This window comes from Poecilia latipinna, unplaced genomic scaffold (assembly GCF_001443285.1).
Source record: "Poecilia latipinna isolate Pla-1442-1.1 unplaced genomic scaffold, P_latipinna-1.0 Scaffold463, whole genome shotgun sequence".
Taxonomy (NCBI): domain Eukaryota; kingdom Metazoa; phylum Chordata; class Actinopteri; order Cyprinodontiformes; family Poeciliidae; genus Poecilia; species Poecilia latipinna.
Genome location: NW_015113079.1, coordinates 207,912 through 229,912, shown reverse-complemented (window position 1 = coordinate 229,912; position 22,001 = coordinate 207,912). Strand labels below are relative to the sequence as shown.

General features: G+C 37.6%; 1 protein-coding gene and 1 long non-coding RNA gene across 3 annotated transcripts in view; one reads left to right on the top strand and one right to left on the bottom strand.

Annotated features, from left to right (window-relative positions):
- Positions 1 to 15,424, top strand: part of LOC106951550 (uncharacterized) — a 29,225-nt gene extending 13,801 nt beyond the window's left edge. The window contains exons 2-4 of the long non-coding RNA XR_001425829.1: positions 4,530 to 4,628; positions 5,353 to 5,395; positions 14,577 to 15,424. This is a non-coding gene — a long non-coding RNA (uncharacterized LOC106951550). The remainder of the gene's footprint in view (positions 1 to 4,529; positions 4,629 to 5,352; positions 5,396 to 14,576) is intronic.
- On the bottom strand, positions 3,885 to 21,692 carry noxa1 (NADPH oxidase activator 1). 2 transcript variants are annotated; one of them, XM_015039179.1, is made up of 16 exons: positions 20,684 to 21,692; positions 19,238 to 19,426; positions 18,396 to 18,478; positions 17,079 to 17,187; positions 15,668 to 15,802; positions 13,713 to 13,820; positions 12,062 to 12,121; positions 11,941 to 11,978; positions 11,693 to 11,831; positions 10,770 to 10,832; positions 10,521 to 10,608; positions 8,466 to 8,572; positions 6,342 to 6,499; positions 6,129 to 6,237; positions 4,698 to 4,821; positions 3,885 to 4,593 (listed from the first exon to the last, which is right to left on the bottom strand). In XM_015039179.1, the coding sequence occupies exons 2-16, from the start codon at positions 19,409 to 19,411 to the stop codon at positions 4,496 to 4,498; spliced, it is 1,593 nt and encodes a 530-aa protein (XP_014894665.1). In that variant the 5' UTR covers positions 19,412 to 19,426; positions 20,684 to 21,692; the 3' UTR covers positions 3,885 to 4,495. The 2 variants fall into 2 exon arrangements, with proteins under 2 accessions (XP_014894665.1, XP_014894664.1); XM_015039178.1 differs by having other exon boundaries at positions 3,889 to 4,593; positions 6,342 to 6,502.
- Between the last annotated feature and the right edge of the window lie 309 nt (positions 21,693 to 22,001).

Genomic DNA, 22,001 nt, shown 5'->3' with positions numbered 1-22,001 from the left:
AAAAAAAAAAAAAAAAAAATTAGAATTGGTTAAGCGAAGTAAAAAAAAGATACTTTACAAACCACAGGGTGAAAATAGCAATATAAATGATTTTATTATTATATATTATTTTTCCATGATGATCCTCCCCTGACATGTATGATGTATGATGTGATTTGCACGGGAAATTCTGAATAAAACGTAAAAAAAAAAATAAAAAAAAAGATACAGAAAGCCAAGAAACCAGGAAAAGAACACAGTTAGCTGTAGTTGGAGACAGCGCTGAGCTCTAAATGCTGTAATAATGTGAGAACAGATGTAGAGTTACTGGAGAGTCATGGCCTGAATCCAGCATATTAATTTATAGTGAAGGATCATGATTCATGCTGAACAGCTGGATTTAGTGAGTCAGATTTTGAGCATGTTGGTTGAGAGCATAAAACAACCTGTGCTGAACTGGTACATAACTACAAAAACAAAGTCCTGTTTCCCAACTTCAGTTATCAAGTTAACCTCATGATTCCATCCAACTGTTTGACTCATGAGCCGACGCACCGAGGTGATTCATTTGCTCCACTGCGACATCAAGTGAACAATACATGTAAGATAGGCAACATGAAAACAAAGTGATGTGTGAAACCTTAAACTGAATAAACAAGTAAATGATGTTTGTGTTACTAATACATAAATCCTGATTATAGTCTTAATTTGTTTATATAAAACAATGCAGGAGAAGATTGTAACGTGAGTGAGCTTGTTACTGCCAAGTTTGTCACAAACCTTATGAGCTTATTTATTTTTTTCTAATTTAAAAATAAAAACCTTCACTGCGCCTGTGCTCACAGGGCGCAGAGGCTCTTCATTTGCACTTTGTGAGTAAGGGTCAGAAATGCAGTTCAGCTCATTTGTCCGTGACACTTCACGTTTGAAAATATTAGAAATAAGAAGAAATTAGAACACAGGATCCTGAGTGTTTTTTTTTATTATTATTACTACGTGTGAACCTTAGGAGAGGGTGCATTGCAAATAGGCGCTCAAATTAATTGCAAACATTAAGTCCTAACATAAGAAAATGTGACGGTGAAACAATAGTGTTTTGCCATTTAATTTGATTCACAAGAAAACTGACGAAGCAGTTCTTGAACCAGTCACATGTTACAGTCAACTTCACCACCTGCTCCATCAACACAAGTGTCGATACGTACTTCATAAAAGTCCTGTTGGATCACTCGACATGCTCCGAAGCCTCGGCACAGAGAACATGTCACTACTCTGCACCTCCACTCCTCTGCATTTGGGTCCATTACCAACCACCAACCATGACATAAATAGTTTCATCATACTTCACCAACTAAAACAACAACAATGACAGACAGAAGCAGAAAGATAAATAGCAAAGACAAGGCAAAAGGCTTTTTTAGGACTTTCCTTAGGACATAGTAAAAATCATCTGTCCTGAGAAAAAATAGTGATACTTTTGAGGTTCCTTCTCTATTAAGTTCACAGTTCAGGCCAATAACACTGTCATGAATAAAGAGAGGGCTCAAAGTGTACTCCAAGAGCAACTTCCTCCAATAATCCAAAAACTATTGGATGAACTATTTGGATCTGCTGGCTGAAATCTCCCCCAGCCTTATAGAGATACAGGATACACCCTGTAAATCACCCAGGATTCAGAAAATCTCATGTAAGCAAATCCATTGTTTAAAGTGTAAGGTTCACATGTCAAATTCAGCAGTAGAGTTTCCCCAGGATTAAGTTATGTGTTTCCTTCTTGAGTGGATTTGAGTAAAAACCACACCATAAATGCCCACCTCAGATAAACCCTTCCCCCTGGCAGTGAAACATAATGCTTTTAAAGAGATAAAATGGGGTCATGCACAGGTTAAGTTACAACCTAAATGAAGTGAAGTGGATGAGTCATTTTATCCAGAGTCATTAATCCTCTCCCCCTCAGACTTAAAACTTCCTCTTTATGTAACTGTTTACATAAACTAGTAAAGGAAAAATGCAATTACTGAGGAAACATCTCCCCTCACAAAGACACCAGTGAAGGTACTGAATAATAATGAAATGTTTGCAGACATGATATGTAGCTTTGCTGACAAAGAGCTTCATGACAAATTAGTCTTAATGAGACACTGGAAGCATCTAACAATGGGCATGAAAACTATGAACTTAAAGAAACTTCATTATTTCCTTTACATTACAGAGTTGCATACAACACTCTGATGAAAATGATAAACACACAGGATGTATAATAGAGGTCATTTGTGAGTTGAATTTCAGTCTCAGGTCTTTAACAGGAGGTCTGGTAGCTTGAGGGTTCTGTGCAGCAGCGCTTACAGGTCCAAACCACATTCACTTCAAACCAAGTTCAGCCCAAATCATGTAAAATCAAATCATTTCAATCCTAACAGTACAGCCAGATACAGTTGAATATAAAATTATTAGTAAAAAATGGATATATGTCCTACTATACTACTGATTCATGTAATGATTCATGATTTTAATTAAAATGTTTTCTTTTACTGATGAAAAAGAGAAAAGCAGTCTAGTTAGAAATTCAATTACATTCCATGCCTAAAACATGCAATTGTGTGGTTTTACAGCGTTACATCAATGCATTTCTTTTAAGGAGATCTAAATCTATTTGTCTCTTTGTGAACAGAATTTTCTTCTAACAGGGCGCTTTAACTCTCCATGAGGTAATGTGACTCCCACTGAAATGTGCCCCTCTACCTGCAGCTGCAGGAGAATGTGGGCGCTGATTCTGTTGCCTCCGATTCAGCGCCCAGGAGAGAAGTGCAGTAATTAGAGGCCTCTGTTTCATAAGCCTTTTCAGTGGAGCTCTCAGCAGCTCTGACCAGCACATTTTTGTATCCATTTATGATGACAGCTAAAAGCTCCTGACATTTTCTTTGCAGACCGTTAATGACATAACCAGGAAACTTCTCACTGTGTGAGGCATATGCATGCAGTGAATATACTGACATGTAGAGACTTAGACTATTTTAGTCCACCATTCAAATAAGCACAAGAAAGTGATGGAATATACACTCACTGCCAAATGTACAGTGGTGTGAAAAGTGTTTGCCCCCTTTCTGACTTTCTATTGTTTTGCAATTTTGCAAATGCTTGTCACTTCAGTATTACAAACCAGCATCAAACCAGTTTAAATATTAGTCAAAAACATGCAAGTAAAAAAAAGCAAATTTTAAAGGAAGATGCTTATCATTAATTGAGAAAAACATCCAAACCTTCATGACCCTATGGAAAAAAAATAGGGACCCCTTGGGGGCGGGGGAATTTTTTATTTTGTGCTCCCTTGCAATAAGTTTTGTTTGCTTAGTGAAATATTTGATGGTATATTTTGTATGCAGCCACAAATGTCAATTTAAACTTTCATAAATATACACATTTAAAGAGTCTCGGTGAAAATGTGTTTATAAATTCTTAACTCTTTGGTGCAAAAAAAACTGATTGAAAATCAATTTATTCACTGCATGTTTATGTCTGTTTGTGTTAGAAAGAGATGGAACTGCACATGGAAACGGCCCTTTAAACCATTCAGATTACCAACAACTAATGCAAAATATGTAATGGTTAAAACACGTTAAATATATTTTAAATGTAATTCGATCACAAAAATAGTACACTTAAGATATACCAATTAAGCACATTTATATTACTTAAAAAGCCATATTCTTAAAGTATCCAAAGTATAACTTTAGTTGTTCCAAAAAAGCACGTAGTAGTACACTTAGTACACTTTAAATTGTGATTTTCTGCAATTTAATTACTATTAAAATACACCAAGTAAAAAAGTAGGTGTTCCAAAATAACACACTTCAAGTATACTGATGATTAGACTGGCTTCAAATATGCTAAAATGTATAGTAGGCCTAGGGGCCTCCATAAGTAAAAAGGTGATAAGCTCTCCATCTTCAGTGAGAAAAAAAACACAAAATAAATGTTCAGTTAGAGCAGCAAATTAGATGGAGAATCTGAAAGTACAGCAACCTGTGTTAAATACCTGTTTCTAAAGAAATAGAAGATAGTGAAGTTTCTCAGACAAGTTTAATATTTTTCAGAAAAAAACAAACAAACAAAAAAAAAACATTCAAACACATTGACTCACATGGCTTAAAACTGAGAAAATACCTAATGATTTGAGTTTTCAGTAGTGTAATTTCAATGAAGGAAAACTGTACAATAGGTTTAATATAAATATACCAATCATAGATAACAGGGATGGACGTCTGGGCTCACTTGTCCGTTTTCCAGAGTATCAACCATGTGACACATTTGCTTCAGACAAACTATGATCATCATATATTGATCACCTTGAGATTAAAGATGTACAGATTCACAGTGAGCCTCAGAGGCCACAACAGTTAGAAAGTTGTACAATATTAGACTTAAATAATTTAACTGAACATGAAGTTAGCACAGGGCCTGCTTTTTACAGGTTTATGAATTTATTAGAGACAACTGCATTGATTGACATCTACTTTCAGTCTTGAATTATGCTTTTGTTCTCCTTGTAGGCAAAGGAGCTCGGGAAGATGCCGATGTTCCCTGCACAGTGTCCCTCCAACCATTCCTGGTTTACTGCAAGGGAGGAAGGAGAAGAAACAGAGTGAATAGTGAGGAGGAAAAAACATAAAAACAGGATTCAGCTTTACTCCACAGGGTTGTCTTAGTGTGTATCTCACCTTCAGTCAGGATATCAATGGTGTCTCCTTCACTGAATTCTAAGTCCTCAGGGCCCTCAGCAGCATAGTCATACAGCGCCACCATCTGGTAGAGGATAGTACGGTTTGCCAGGGGGTCTTCCCTCTAAGAGCAACGATGTCAAATTTATAAAGTATTACATGAAAGATTTAGTTAAATTGACAACATACAAGTCAGGAAAACATTTGAGAATTCATGGAGAAAAACAATAACAAATAAGAATTTTTTTTATTTAAATAAAATCAAACTCATGTTTTCAGCTAATTGGAGGGCTACTGACGCCATCTACAGACCTCCACTTTTTCAACATTTTGTTGCATCCCAGACCTTTTTAAAAATAATTTGAATATTAATAATATTAATAACTTTATTATTATTGTCATAGTTAATAACTAATAGTAATATTAATAATTAGAATAAATAGAATATAGAACTATATTCTAAAAAGAAATAAGAAAACTTCTTTGAAGAAAACCTACATATAAGACAAAGTGAAAACATGACCCTGGGAATTTTGGTAATTTTATAAAAATGTAAATATTTAGGGAGATAGATATTGATCCAAAAGGCTGAATATGTTGTTGGAGCCCCACTGGCATCAATCCAGTCTTATTCTTGGTTCCGTTTCCTCTGCAGATCCTCTCAGGCCAGAGAACCAGCTGCCCAGTTCCTGCTGCAGGTAAGCATCGCCACAGCATGATGCTGACACCGTCATGTGTCAGCATGATAGCTTTAATGAAATTGTTGTATTTTTTGAATAATCTGATTGGAGAATATTGTAACTCCTGATCTGACAATCAGGGTTGAATTGCAGCAGGTTTAATGAGCTGCTAGTGAGGAGTGGATTCGATCCGATTACTCTAAAAACTGGACAGATGGAGAAGGTCAGCAACGGTTGACCTTCTGAATGATTTTTCTATTTGGAAACACTGGAACTTTGCCTAGGTGACCGCTGACTCCAAGTCTCTGGTCAAGGCCTGATTTGCCTGATTTTGGTCTGTCAAGCAGATCTAGTGAGGATCTTTCAACATGAATAATGAAGATCCCAGTGCTTTATAGGACATACAGTGCTGCCAAAACTGTTTTAAATATGTTTATACCAAGCCTCAGAGGCTGAAAGATCAATTGGTTCACATGATTACTTGGTTTCTGCTCTGATGATTCTGTTCAGGGTGAGAACTTATCACCAGTGGAGTCAAATCAAGTAGTAGAAGCCATCTGAAGGACAATCAGTGGGAATCAGATGTACTTTAGCTTGAAAATGACTCACACCGCAGGAAATACTTATAAACTTATTTTTAAATATTAATATTTTTTATAAATTAACAAAAATCCCAGATATCATTTTGACATAACACCAGCACTTCCACCATGACAAAGTGATAAAGTTTACGATCCTCTGCATGTCTTACCTGGCACCACAGGGTGACTCTCCCAGCCTGAGCCAGTTCCTGAACTGTGTGTCCCGACTCCTCCTCTCCAGGCAGAGGCAAGAGAACTCTGGACCCAGACTGTTTATGTCTGATGAAGAGAAAGAGAAAAACATGGAAGCTGTAAATGGAAGAGAAAACGTAGGAAAATAACACAATAAATGATGAAAAAACACATTTATTTAATGTTCGTACCTGAGCCGCAGCTGAGATGCTGATTGGCCCACTTTCTCTGCGATTCGCTCCTTCAGCTTGTGGTAAGGTGTGTCCAGAGGGATGGACAGAGCTAAGTTGTAGGTGTAGTGAACCTTCACCACCAAAGATCCCTCCTCTGCTCGCTGAGGGGAGCCAGCCTGCTGAGAGGAACAGACAGAAAGCAAAGTACTGGAATATTCTGCCACAATCTAGTTTTTTTCTGATAGTTTTGTGATACTTTCTTACTAAGGATATCCAAACCACTTCATCTGCTAAAATGAACACAGCGTTGGTACAATGCGTTGTGCACACAAACTGTCAAATCAGTTTGCCTGCCTTACCTCGTGTCTGTGGGGATTATCAGAGCTTTAGTGTTGGGTTTAGATTCAGCTGGCTTAGCTTCAGAATTTGCACTCCTGTTTTAAAGACATCAAGATATCAAATGTTTCTTTTTGTGCATTATTATTTACCATTTATAACTCTCTCTATCTGTGACAAACCCCACTTGGGTTCAGGATGTTAAATGCGCTAAGAGAAACTGTCCCAGTTTTCCTAGCAATGCTCAGCGGGCCAACGCTTGTTTCTTCAAGTGAAGAACACAAAATCACGTAACAATCCAGTCAGACAGCTTTATAGACAGAAAAAACAGCATATAGACAGATTTATAGCACAATCAAGCTAATATTGACTTAGCCATGTAAGAGCAGAGATGCACTTTAAAAAGTGTATTTAGGCTGTAGTTCATGTTATGGACTTATTTACATTGATCTCACTTAATTCTTTTGGTTTAGTGATGGCAGCTTACTTTTTTATGTTGAATTTACTTAATAGTTACAAATCTTTAACTTAAAGGAACTTTTTACTGGCGGCATTGAAACAATTAAGTTCAATGCTGCCTTCGTAGCCTACGTCTGACATCATGATGCAAGCTTCACCAGGGACAGATTCTGTATCAACCAGGGTGCTGTGGCAGTGCAGTAGAACACCACAAACAGTTGTTGTTTGCTGCCAACCCATCCTCAGATAAATTGCACTTCTCAGTCAGGTCCATTTTGCCAACATAGTCACAGAGGATTACAGGGGATTAAATTATATGCTTAAAGGGGCAGCATTATGTATTTTCCAGGCACATAGTGCCGATTTATAGCACAATCAAGTTAACACGTTACCTTCAGTTGTCATAAGATGATCTATATATTAAACATAACTTAAAAGAAATTTGACTTCTCAATTTGACTGCGTGGAATTGGTCTCTTTCCCTTTAAGATACTCCTGCTCTTTCTGACATTTTCCTTCAGCATGCCATCATAACAGCACTTCTCGATGATGCTGTTTACAACCATTAGGAGCGTTGGACTGAGAAGTGGTTTGTATGATGACCTCAGGAGACTCACAGTTCCACCAGGTGTTTGCTAATTTGCTGCTGCTAGTCTGAAGTAGCTGAGTGTGGGAGACGGAGGGAGAGGTGTTCTGTGAAATTGCAAAAACTGCAGCAATGAGGAGGAGCAATTAGGCATCCTTCAATCCATTAATCTCATGGGAGATTAAGGGATTTCTCAAATGTGCATGAAACAAATCAAAACACCAGGTATGTTTTTGATGATGGAATAACATAACATGATATGAAGCTCAAAAAATTTGACTGATCACAGTTGCATCATACTGACTAGTTTACCCCATGACTCTAGAATGAATAGTACCTTCTTATCTATTCATACTGTAATACAATTTCTACAGCAAGAACGACAACTAAGAGGCTCCTCGGCTTCCTCCTCTGACCTTACACACCTCTGATCGCCTCACATACTGATTCAGATGTGATGGTTACACAGCACCCTGTGTTCAGGTTCTAGATTTTTTTTTTTTATTAAACAATCAGGATATAAGAAAAGATCCCCTAAAAGTGAGTCTATTCAAGTCAAATAAAAAAGGGAATTGACCTGTGGTATCTCTGGCTTTACTAAACATTTCTGTGACATAATTGGGACATAGTATTTCTCAGCCTAAGATTCTCTCTGAAAAAACTAGTTCTTCTCAAGTCAGCAAAAATCCATTTTTTTGAGATCAGACAAAAAGTAAAGGAGAGTTAAGTCATTAGTACATTTGTGTGTACGTGTGTGCTACCTTGTTGCTTGCTGCGTTGGCCGTGTACCTGGGGGGCCCTGAGGCTGGTGGCTTTGTGTGGGTGGCATTGTTGTAGGATGGACATGGAGTTTCTGTGGATGGACTCACTGCAGAGAAAATAAGGTAAAATCAGTCTGACAGCAGGTCTGTTCATGGGCATGGATGTTAAAATAAACTAAATGTAAAGCGTTGTTGTTGTAGGGTCGGCCCTCAGGAAGCAGCTCTAATACAAGTATCAGAAACACGGAGCTTTTTTTAACCATTCTGTGTTTTGGTTACAGTCATTTCTCTTGCATAACCAAAACACAGTTCAGTCCTGAGGCTCTGCACTGCCGCTTTATAATGCAATTTATTTATAGGTGCCCTTTTTGACACTCAAGGTCACCTTGCATCATCAAACTTAAAAATAGACACAATATTAAAAAATACCTAATAAAAATAAACATAATATAAAACTGTACATAAGACAGTAGCGGACAATCAGGACAGATGAGTTTTGAAGGTAAATCTAAATAGAAGAGGATCTGATTGGTGGAGCAACATGAAGGATGTGGTTGAGGTATGAGTTTGTGGACAACTTTGAAGGTAAGGAGGAGTATTTTGTAGTTGATGCGATGTGTGATGGGAAGCCAGTGGAGCTTTTGTCAGGTTAAAGTGTGATGTAATAAATTAGAGGTTCCTGTGACATGATTTTTACCATTTTTCCCCTACCTATACATTTTATTACTCATTTTAAATTCCTTGTATTCCTTGAAATCCCTTCTTGGTCTTGCTCCATTCCATTTCTCTCAGCTTATCCACCCTACAGGGCTCTTCATGGTCGAGTCAAACCGCAAAAATCAGTTTTCATTGTAATAACTGTTTACAAAAATCAAATCATTTTGTTCTCAGCCTCATGTTGTGGGTCCCTTCTTGTCACAACCCTTTGCTATATTCTTTGGAATATTTTGCCCCACTCTCCATGCAACACTGTTGTATGATTGGTCTGAATTCCATGGCTGTGTTTAGTTAAATGGAATACAATCCCAAATACTCAACTAAAGAGTGATGGCACTTTAAAGAACTGTTGTTGCAACAAGAGAAGAGTTGAAATAACTTCACACAATTGATAATGACCACTGTTACCAAATGAATGGATGAGCTAAAGAAAGATCTGCAAGAAGTGAAGACAAACTTCACTTTACTCAGAAGGAAGTTGATGAACCGAAAAATAAACAAAGCAAGATAAATAATGGATTCAACTAAATGATATGTTTGAATGATATTCAGACATTAACCAAATCTATGTTGGTCTTGGATTCAAAAGCAGACAGTGTAGAAGATTACAGTAAACAAAACTGTTTACTGTTTACAAAACAATATTCTGATGAGTGGCATCCCAGAGGAGAAAATAAAACAGATTTTTGCGAACAACTTAAAATTGGATTACAGCAGGATAACAGAATTGGAAAACTCAGGAGTTAAAACTCCACTGGGTAAAGGCAGTACTAGCCTGTTTGGCATCATGTGCGAACAGTGGTTGATGGGTGTTTTGAAATAGGTACTGTTGATATTCAGATCCTGTGGTTAACAGCGTGGGGATGAGGAAGCTGGGAGTTAGTTGGTGGATCAACAATTGGTGTTGAATAATCTGTCCTGGTGTTTCTGTTTCACTGTGTCATCTCCCTGTAGTTGGCCATCAGGTGAGTTATAGCTCTCTATTCAGATAATTCTCCATTGATGCTCCATCCCTTTCTTTGATTAACTTTGTCTTTGAAGCCATTAAAGGAGCTACTGCTGCTACTAATTTGGTTCACTTTTCCTTAATATTGACAGAGCAACAGTGTTTTTTGTGTGTCTGCTCTGTCATCTCAAATTCCCAGTCTCTCATAGCAGATGGTCGCTCATAATGGAGGCTACTTTTTGTTATGAAGGAAGAACATGCATATATCACATGTGCAGTCACTGTGCAGATACTGACTTAATGCAATCAGCTGAGCTTCCTCAGATAGAAAACACCTGGCTGGGACAAAAAAGTAGAGGAGCTACAAACTAAGAGCAGGGGGGAGAGTTTACCTTGAGGAGGAACCATAGATCTTGGCAGAGTCTCTGGGCGACTCGGTGGCTTGTCTTCTGGAGGGAGGGGGATCCCACTGGGGACGCGCTGTTGGAGAAACAAAGTTAAGTAAAACAGGAAATCTTGATATGTTCAACTATTTTGTGTGACAGACATTCTTGAAAAGTTTACAATAAATTACTGGGTAATGAGCAGGAAATATGCTGGTTGGAGTATTAATGGACGTTTATAGGACATAAAAACTTTACATTCTCCTTCTTAGATTTCTTGACTTTTGCAGGTTCAAGGAGCGACACTGGCAGCAGTCCTCTCTGAAAGCAAAAGAACAAAGTTCTGAACTGCCCAGAATAATTAAGGAATTCAGTTAAGATCAGAATTAGTCACACTCCAGGCAGATTAAGGTTTAAGTAGTTTTGTTTGTTTTTTTTTTGTTTTGTTTTTTTTTAATTTAGGAAAAAGAATGTGTTTCTAAAGACAGTAAAACGTTTAAAAAAACAACATAAAAATAGAAAAATGCCTGACTATCTACATTTTATTAAAAAAGGCATTGCCAACATTATTTTTACCACATTCAATAAGTACTGGAAACATCTTTATCAACATTAAAGGGCTTTAACCCTTAACCCTTTGCTGAGAAGCTTTTTGCATGTTTCATCTAGGAAGTTTCACTTTGCTGCAATCTCAAATGATCTGTTTTGGAGTTTGACAATAACTTTAGTCAGCTGAAGGGGATTGACTGCATGATAATTCAACATGCTGTTATTTCATTTAAAGGATTTGATCTAGCTGTAATCTGTGATGTCCGTTTGAAGAAAAGGTTCAAGTTAAATAGATAATAAAATAAGTTGAACATGTTTCTATTGTTCTGTGCTTTTCTCTATCAATATCTGTGTTGCTGTTTTATTAATTATATTTTATGCCCTTTAATCTGACCAATAAAAATCAGCTTCAACTTTGACTTCTAAATGTTTAATAAAATGTGATGATCTTTAGAACATGTGAAAGCTTCAATATGCAGTGACAATGCTTTGAGATGATATATGTTATGAAATGTAATACATTTCATAACATATATGAAGTCCATGAAATGAATTTAATGGACTTGCCTAATTTATTTTTGAGTAGGCAAAAACTCCCAGTACCCTGCAGACTATAAAGGATTTGTCCTCACCTTTCCATCATGGATGACATTGATCATTCCATCTCTGTCCTCCTCTCCAAATAAAAACACCATGGAGCCTCCGGGGACGGTCAGCTGTCCTGGGCCCCGAGCCATGTAAGGAGCCCGCACACGCATGTATCGGGACTCCCTAACACACAACACAAATTCACACACACAAGGATTGATTTATTAAATTATTTTGTTCTGAAGTGGAATTATGATCAGTTGTATGTCCTGCAGGATCATGGAAAACTCACTGGACACCATCTGTCTTAGGCTCATAGAAACCAGGCTTCTGCACAGAAAGCAGAGTTGGAACATGGATTCAGTGACCAACTGAAGTCTCATCAGATATAAAGATATTCTGATCACACTTACCTGCTGCCTCAGAGGTTCAAAGCCTCCAAAATCATCATTAGGAATCATAGAAGAAATCACCTGTAGATTACAGCATAAAAGTAAAAAAATCCAGGAGACTCTAGATATCCAAACTTCCGTAAAATCTTATTTCTACATATGTCTATCAATATCTGATATTTTCAGATGTTAGAAATTATACTTCTGCAAAATTTTATTTCTATATATGAATATTTTCCATCCATTTTCTTTACACCCTTGTCCCTTAGTGGGGTTGGGAGGGGTGCCTATCTCCAGCTAGTGTTCCAGGTGGGAGGCAGGGTCACCCTGGACAGGTTGCCAGTCTGTTGCAGGGCAACACAGAAACACACAGGACAAACAACCATGCACACACACTCACACCTAGGGACAATTTGGAGAGGTCAATTAACCTGACAGTCATGTTTTTGGACTGTGGGAAGCTGGAGTACCCAGAGAGAACCCACGCATGCACAGGGAGAACATGCAAACTCCATGCACAGACCCCAGGCTGGGAATTGAACCCAGAACCTTCTTGCTGCAAGGCAACAGCTCTACCAACTGCGCCACTGTGCAGCCCTCTGATATTTTCATCAAGATGAAATAATTTCATTATTGCATAGTTATTAAACGCTTTTCTATGGGGAACATGCTATAGACCCTTCTGCCACTGAGAAAGTCTAACTAGTTAGTTGGAAGTGTCTGCTGAATTTGCTGTTGCTGAGATATTCTAGTTATTCTCAGTACTTTATATACAGTTAATACTGTGAGTATAGAGACATCTATTATTGATTTTTGGTTTCCAAGCTGTTAGATTTCGATGATTTCTTGATTAATAGTTTTCCAGGCTTACTGAAGGCTTGGAGTTCTTGTTGGGACTCAGATAGTTTTCATTCACATTTAGACCAGCCTCATACTTTATGTATACTTAATCTTTTTCACTCCATACACAGGACTAGCTAGTAGTAGTGACACTAGCTAGTAGTTAGTGCTACCTCTAGGTAGCACTAACCTCTAGGTAGCACTAACCTCTAGGTAGCACTAGCCTCTCGGTAGCACTAGCCTCTCGGTAGCACTAGCCTCTTTGTAGCACTAGCCTCTCGGTAGCACTAGCCTCTTTGTAGCACTAGCCTCTCGGTAGCACTAGCCTCTAGGTAGCACTAACCTCTAGGTAGCACTAGCCTCTCGGTAGCACTAGCCTCTCGGTAGCACTAGCCTCTTTGTAGCACTAGCCTTTCTGTTCTGCTGTTTCTCCTGACAGACCAGCTGTTGTCATTAACTCTGTGAACTCAGTTTTTCTTTAGCAGAGAAACTATTCGAGTTTATTCGGTTTTCTGATAAAAGGGAGTGGTTCCTTTCCACTGTTACCAAATACTTCCCCATGGGTTGGTAAGGTGTGTCCAGTGACTTGATGCTTTGATTGATTGATAACTTTGTACCACCTGCCATTCTAAACTGAATTTGACTAAACATTAAATGTGTCTATTTGAATTGTAATGAATTGAATCCAAATAAACTCTGACCCAGCTACTCTTGTCCAGTCAGATTATTTGTCAGGGCTATTTATTCTGTCTGAAAACTCCAAATGGAGCTAATGTAATTTATATTGATGACAGATTGTGAATATCAAGTAATTCCCTGAAGGACACATCACCTTCGCCTTCCCCAGGAAGTCTCTTTGGTGCAGTTGCTCAATTTCTTGTTTTCTGGGACGAAACACTGACCCCACTGGTACCAGCAGAGGGTCCAGGACCTCCCTCCTCTAGTGTGAAAGCACATAGAAGTGACAGTTCAGTGCTAATATTCTAATGTCAATATGTAATATCATAACATACAAAGCACAGTTATTTAAGCCTGCAGTTAAGCACAAGATTTCTTAAACCACTTTCACACTTAGGCTTATTCTTCCCATTTCACTAAGAAGTTTGTTCTGACTGGAAATTAGACATCTCAAAAACAACAGTCATGTAAAAACACTGTTTATTTTTTTTTTTATTTATCTATGTCCATTTACATTTTATTTTTAAAAATGGCATGTTAAAAATTATTAATACCTTTCTCAACAATCATGGAAAAGCATTCTGCCGGCATCATGCAAATAAATTCTTCCTTTAATCTCTGACCAACTTTTTGCTTTCTGGTCTCTTGAACCTCTCAAAGACATTTATATCTCTTGCAGTCTGAAATATAATATGAAATAAAATATATATTATTTTCTTCACTTGCTATTAACAAAATTTTAGGGAAAAAAAATAAAAATGGCCTTTTCTGTAGTAGCCCACATTTGTGTGCGTGGGCACATACATCCTAAACCTGAATGTTATTGGTCAGTTTTCTTTTGTGTATTTAGCAGCTTGGCACTCTTTCTGTGAACTAAATGTGACTATGCAGCTAAAAATAAATATCCTGACTTTTAACTCTGACGGAGTTCTGAGAGGGGTCGCATTAACTCCAACTGAGCTCTGTATCCTGCATGCGCGCTTTCATTAGTATTTTTTATTTTTTTTTGTGGTTTCAGGAACTGAAACACTGATGGGTCACACCATCGATTCTCCATCGACAGACCGTGACATCTTTCGCGCTCTTCCCCAGCGTCACGCTAGACTGGGAGAGTTATTCAAAACGTTTGTCATAAAGAGTAGAAAAGAAGCAAACATTGTTGCTTGACATCCTTCTCTGGAAGTCTCAGGTAAGGGGAGGCTTTCCTTTCTTTATTGTTTAGTATAACTTTTTATTTATTTTTATTTTGTTAAAGCATATAATTTTGTGTGAGTCACATTGTGGGTGACAGTTTGGCCTTGTGTGGATCTGATCCGTCGTTTCTGTGCCATGCGCATCGCGTTTATGTGGCATATCAGTGTGGGCTAGGTTTGTGCGTTTATGGGTGTTGGGGATGTGGATGTGTTCCTGTGGATCAGGTGCAATGACGGTTTTGTCCGAACCATCTGATAATATCCTGCAGGTGCCCTTGGATGTAAACGCACACGCCACACATAATTCTTTCTTCTCATATAAATCATTCTCACCGGTGGTTCACCTCTGAAAGGTTATATCAGAGATGCAAGAACAGAGCTAACGTGCTGGTTTTTAATCTTGACTGCCGCCTTGATGAATAATTTCTGCAAAAAAACATATGTCCTGATGTAAATATCCATACAGGTCAGCTTGTGCCCAGTTTAAGTGAAAGGAGGCGCGCGTGATCTGTGCTAAGGTAAACTTCAGGCATGTAAGCAGCGACAGCGCGAGGCAACCCACAGAGATGCCAGTGATGTGATTGATCCACGCTTCCGGTTTTGTGGCCTGTTAAATGCATCAACTATAAACCAATCTATTTGAATACTTCACTCAGTGCAACAAGACTTCCTGTCCAACTTATTAAAAAAATTAAATAAAATAATTTAATAATTATTAATATTATTTTCCAAAAACAAAAACAAGCAACGCTCAGCCTGGCGGGCCACTGGGCTTATAATACAGTGGGGGAAACCCTTATGGGAACCAATCCTCATTCTTCTCTATGGACTATGCTGCTAAAATGCAACATAAACCTTGTGGGTCAAATTTCTCCCCAATCTGTAAACGGTCTGAAGTAAAGACTGCAGCACTCACTTCAACGCTCTTCAAAGCCACCTCAATATTTCCCCCTCGTCCTTGTCCTCTGTCCTGAGTGGCTGACACCAGCTTGTCCATGGCTGACTCCCATTGGCCCATCCGACAATACGCAGCTGCTGTATTATATAATATCTATGGAACAAATTACAACAACAAATTTCAGTTTCATCACTTAAATATTGTTTTTTTTCTGGGTGTGTAAATCTCTCTGAGATGATATTCAGCATAATTCACAGCAGCAAATATTATTGATGTGATTACTCTAATATTTCTTTCCTGGTAAATTCACTTTGTGGTTTTGGAACAAAAACAGCTTTGCCCAGCAGTTCCTACTCCACAGGGAAATCTGTTCTGCAAACAGTGACAGAAAAACACATTATTTTCCCAGCAGCCGTCAAGATTACTGGAATAATAATTATGCCTACAAAGGACCTAAATCTATTCTGTGATAGTATTGCACTGGTTTACACTTGAATGTCACTGTACTGAGGACTTTGCTCTTAGATAAACCTCTGTATGAATCTGGAGAGTTTGCTATGGACGCATGAGGCAACCTCTGTTTTTGTCCAAATCAATTATCCCCTTATAGCACCAGGCTGATCAATGGAACGATGAGCTCAACTTCCCAGCATTCTGACATAAAATCTTGAAAAGATTTCTCGAACTGTTTACCATAATGGACAACGCAACACAGGGGGAAAAAAAGTAAAGCGGAGATAATAGTAATTGATTTTTTATTTTTCTTGCAAAATCCCTGCACTTAAAATTAAGCATGTCTTGGTTTTTATTTATATTATTATTTTTGGTATTTTACTGCCAATTTTATTAATGTTTTATTATTATTATTATTATTATTATTATTATTATTATTATTATTATTATTATTATTATTATTATATTATCACAGTTAATTTTATTTCTTGTTTTGTCTTTTATCTACCTGTGATATTGTGGTTGCTGTGAAGCAGTTTGGTCAGATGAGGTTGTTGTAAATATGCTATATCAATAAACTCTGACTTTGAGGAAACAGAAAACATACTTATAGAACAGACTGTTTCACGACTGAGGAGCAGTACAGAAGGTCATTACTCCTCACTGCAGTAACCTGCCACTAGCATCTTCTGTGCCAGGAGAGGGACATCTGATGAAGAAATCCTGTCTTCTTATTTCAATAATTCTATTACAAAGACTAAAACGTGAACACAGGCGTACACATGTTGTGGGGACTCACTGCTCCATGTGGGGACCATAGCCTGGTCCTCACAAGGGGAAATGCTGTTTTTGGGTTTAGGACTAAGGTGTGAATTGAGTTTTGGTTAAGGTTAGGTTGTAGAAATAAATGGAAGTCAATGGATGGTGAGTCAAATGGTGATGGTTTTGTGTATGCACATGAGTTTGAATTTCAGACCTGCCAGTAGTAGAGTTTGTATCTCAGTCCCAGCTGTCTGTAGTCAATGACGGCGTTCCCTCTCATGTGCTCCTGCGCCCAGATACAGTCTGACAGAGCCTCCTCCGACCTGGACAGTGCAGCATGCACAGAGGAATGGATGAATGGTTGTCATCTGATACACGGGTCAAATTTAAAGCCTGGTTATCCAGGCTCTACAGAAGCCCACACAAGCACAAAGACTTGATCATTTCTATCATTAAATTTGAGGATAATCATATATTTATATCTGCATATGAACTCAATAACACATCTATATGTTCCATCCTTTTCTGGAACCAAAATTTATTGTATTATTATTATTATTTATTTATTTATTTATTTATTTATTTTTTTACATTTTTATTAATATTCTAGACCTTTAAAGTAAAACTAGATTAAATCTATTTAATCTAATAACACTCAGGTGTTATTATTTGTATGCATCACAAATGATCAAACAACTTGATGCTAAGTCTGATTTTGGGCTCTTAGGAGAGGTGCAGGGTACTTCACTGTTTTTGTAGCATTAGCTTTGTTTCCTTCACAGAAATTCCAAAGAATAGTCATTTTAGTGCAACTGTGATGTTTTAGACAGTTTAAGAACTATAGGACTGGTTCAGTATTTGCACACATTACATATTATTTAATGAGTGTGGACTTAGTGATGGTACATCAAAATACTTATGTGTCAAATGTTAAAATCAATATGTGATGTGACAAATCAAAGAAAAAAATCTTAGTGTAGCATAAAAGAACATCAAAATCATTGATTTCATTAACCAGTAAGCATTTTTATGCATATTTAGACTATGAAAATTATTTAAGTAAAGCCCATATTTTTTATAAATTTGTAATTGTAAAGTAGTAAAATGGAAAAATATTCAGTTGAATAAATACTATTGCAAAACACAAATAACTCTGCAAGTCAGCCCAGTTTTTCTGAGCCAGATGTTCACATTCATGTAAAATGAGTGGAGCAGGGATCACAGGATCAATCACTATCAGTAAAAATCATCAGTATCACTGCAGAGTCATCAAAGCAGAAGCAGATGCTAATCTGCTTCCTGTCTCCTGTTATTAAGAACATTGAGTGCATATGTTATTATTCTTTCAGACTAAATGTGCTTAAAAAGGAACTAAGTCATTTGTTTCAGTGAGTGGAGTTACTGTAAATGTCTTGGTTTATTTTCTCTCATTCTACCTCTAAAGTATTACATCTTTAGTGAAGTTTCATTCCTTCTCAGTAACGAAGCTTTATAGTAGCTGCAGGTGTTTCTGAAGCCTAAAGAGACCGACCTGTCCATCTGCAGCATCACGGCTGCTCTCTGGAAGAAGGCAACAGCAAGCCGCTCATCCTTGGCAATGGTGAGGTCTAAACACTGAACATAACAGAAGAAATAGAACAAGCTAGATTTTTTTAATCAGGGTTCAAGGGTCAACCCACCAGAAGCCTCTTTAGGTTTCAGGAGGATTTTGCACTCATTAGAACTTTTGCTAGCCTCTTTGCTTTCAAATTTTCCTTGACCGTTGACATTTGATTAATAAAATACAATTTTCAGACACTTTTTTATATGTGTTCAGCAAATTATGTTTCCCTTTATAGAAAAACTTTTTAAGGGATTCAAAAATCATCATGGTCATCTATTTATCTATATACTGCTTTAAAACTAAAGAGCACCTGAAGTGCTGCACAAGTAAGAAAAAAACAACAAAAGAGTAGAAAATTAATTAAGAAAGGTATCAATAAAACAATATCAATAAATTTAGTGATAAAAGGAAGAAACCAGGACTGGCCTGATGGTCCTGCTTTCTGGAATTAAAAGCAAGTTTCAAAAGATTAGATTTAAATGTAGAACATGAAAAACATCTTGCATGAAGATTCAGTAAATCTAGTGTTTGTCGTCAAATTTTGTATTCCCCATTAGTCCTGTTGCTTTTGTTTCCAATGCGATGCCGAATGTCACATATCGTTTTTTGCTGCCTGCACAGAGTTAGCTGCTGATCAGCTGCTCTCATCTGATGCTCCTCACTGTTGCTTTGAAATGTACAGGCTATGGTTCACATTCTGACCAAATATGTAATGTTGTAGTGTTAGACTGACAGTTAAGGTAATACTTGTGAATGCTGTTGACACAAACCCTGAGAGCCATGTCCAGCTGTCCCAGAGCCAGGTGGGCCGAGGCGGCGTTGAAGTGTGTGCGAGAAGTCTGCTCCGGGATCTGCTGGAGCTTTGCCAGAGCTCCTTCCCAGTCTTTGGCATCCACTGCCTGCACAGATTCATTCCAGAGCCGCAGCAACTCGGTGTAAGGCATTCTGAGCAGCAGAGACTGGATCAAGGAAACACACACATTAATACATATCTTTGTGTTTCTTTGGTTTTAAATGATTTTCACATTCTGGCATCCAGTCTAAAAAGTAAGTTTCATTTAACCTTCATGTGCAATTTTAGGAATTGAATTAATTACCGCTTTTCTTATATGTATATGTGATCCTAAACTTTGAATGGTTCAAAAATTCTCCAGTGTAGTTAAAGAGCCACATCGTCCACCTCAAAACGTTCCCATGTTATTTGCAACCCCAACGCAAAAAGTAGAACCACCAAAAAAATAAGATGTTTCTGTGTAATTACAATAAGAATTCATAAATGTGTTTGTCTATAGGGTCAATAAATACCTAATAAAGCAATTAGTCTGCGCTTAGTAAAGTCATATTTAATAAGTTGGAAAATGCTGTAAGTTTGAGACGGTTACACTCGGGGTTGATCTGGGAACAGCTGAAGGAATAAAACTGCCCAGGTTGTGGCAGCCAGATTCCATTTGATATTAATCACTTGAAAGTTAACCAAGCTGGTTTTTCCTGTCTCATTCACAATTAAAGACTAAAAAGATGTTCCACCTGTCAAACAGAAAGCTGAGTCAGAAGTTTCAGGTTTCTAAGTTAATATAAAAAATAAAAAAAACTAAATTAATTCCAAAGAGAATTTCTGTGAAACCAGCACAACCTGCTCTTCCCTTGCGTCGATGTTAAACAAATGTCTCCCATCCTAAGCAATATGTGAAGAAATTCAGTTCCATGTTTCAACAAGACAGTAGTTGAGAACATATTTCTATTTTCTTGAGATGTTAGGATGTGTGGGTTGGTCCAAACGAAGTCCCACCACAGTATCAGAACTAAAGCAGCCTGTAGATGAGTAGTAAGACATTGAACAAAAACAGAAGTCCAGCTGTTCAAAGCTCAGGGTTCCCATCCTGAGAATCTACACCAAGCATGGCTAAACTTCTAAGTAGTTCACTAACAGAGCTTATCATCAGCATGTGATAAAAAGGAGAAAAGCAAAAACCAACCATTTAAAAACAGCTTCAAGTTTAGGAAATTTAAATTAGAAATGAAATTAGTCTGTTGGTGTTCTTTTAAGATAATAAATTCTTAATAGCTTTCCTGAAGTACCTCATATTCCAGGAATATGAGGCATTCAAGGAATATTTCCTAATATATGTCCTAATAAGTCATTCATTGTCTGCAAAGCTCACATTCAACTCAGTTAACACAAGAATAAAAAGTCTCAAGCACACCATGAATCTCACCTTTCAAATAAGAATGAGAGCTTGAAATGGTCCTGGCAGTCCTGGTGTCTGCTCCCTGTGTGCCTGCTGTGCACAACACTGTGCTCACATGGAAGTGTGAGGAAAAGAAACTGGCCTCTTCATTAGTCTCCTCCCAGCTCCTACAAGGAAGTCCTCCATCCACATTCCCCAGGTAGACACACCAGAGGTGGAATTCACCTGCTTTATGTCACACGTACACACAGAAGTGAGCACATTGGTGAGCAACATTATTAACTAACTGTAACAATAAGCTTCACCTCAAATTCAAACTGCTGCTAGATCTGAGAAGCCATGACAGTTCTGCAACAGATCCATATGAGCATCTTTCTTAACCTCTGGGGTTAATAGAGGTTTTTGTTTCCATTCTAATTATGGAGACTCACCATATTATTCTTCATTACAGTAGAGACTGTAATTACTGTGTGAGTTGACATCATAGCTCTACTGGGAAATCTCAGAGAACTCAAACAAACCTTTGAGCTCACAATGAAGGGCTTGTCTCTGAGGAGGAAGTCAGGAGCGAAAATGAGTGTACTTTCCAGAAGTGAGCCATAAACTGAATCAAGACAAACACTTCACCAGACACAAGGAAAAGAATGTGTCTTTTCCCAGATCAGGGCTTTCTCTGCTTGGCCAACCTGTTGCACCGGTAGAGTGACATCCAACAGGCAACAGGCTCCGCCCACCACAGGGAGATCAAAAGAAAATGCCAAGCAAGCATCATAGCCAGGTGTTCACATTCTTCTGTTAAACAGACCTGGCAGTGCAGACGTGCCAATGTAATTTTCAAAGAATACAAAAACACAATGAACAAGCAATATTTTATTTACACTCAACAATATTAACTTTTTGATTTAAATGTGATTTTTCTCAAGGCTTCTTTGTGATTTGAAGAAGAAAAGTGGACTCTGGATTAATGGTAAAAGGTTACATGGTCTGATTAGTCCATGTTTTGTTTTATGATGACATCATATGCCCATTAAACAAATTTATTAAAATAATATATATATTATTACATAGAAATTGTTGTTTGAAAGTCTTTATTTCTGTTAGTAATACATAATTAAAACGTAACATTTAAAAATAGATTATTACATCAGATGTATAAAAAATATAAAAACAAAATGTGAGCTAAACTGAGAAGTGTGTTATTTTCGAAAATTATTGGGACATATATTCTAATTTATTGATTATGATTGTATTATCACGTAGAACATGAACTGATGCTTTCAGTCTGTGGCTCAGCTCAGTTCAGCAAGAGCCCAGATGAGGTGGCAACATCGGTAGTTCTAGTAGA

Coding starts and splice junctions, on each gene's coding strand:
- noxa1 (XM_015039178.1), bottom strand. CDS start 19,411: ATGCCTTACACCGAGTTGCTGCGGCTCTGGAATGAATCTGTGCAGGCA. Junction 15,803..17,078: donor ACAAACTCTACTACTGGCAG/GTCTGAAATTCA, acceptor TTTGTTCCATAG/ATATTATATAATACAGCAGC. Junction 10,833..11,692: donor ATGTCATCCATGATGGAAAG/GTGAGGACAAAT, acceptor TTTTGCTTTCAG/AGAGGACTGCTGCCAGTGTC.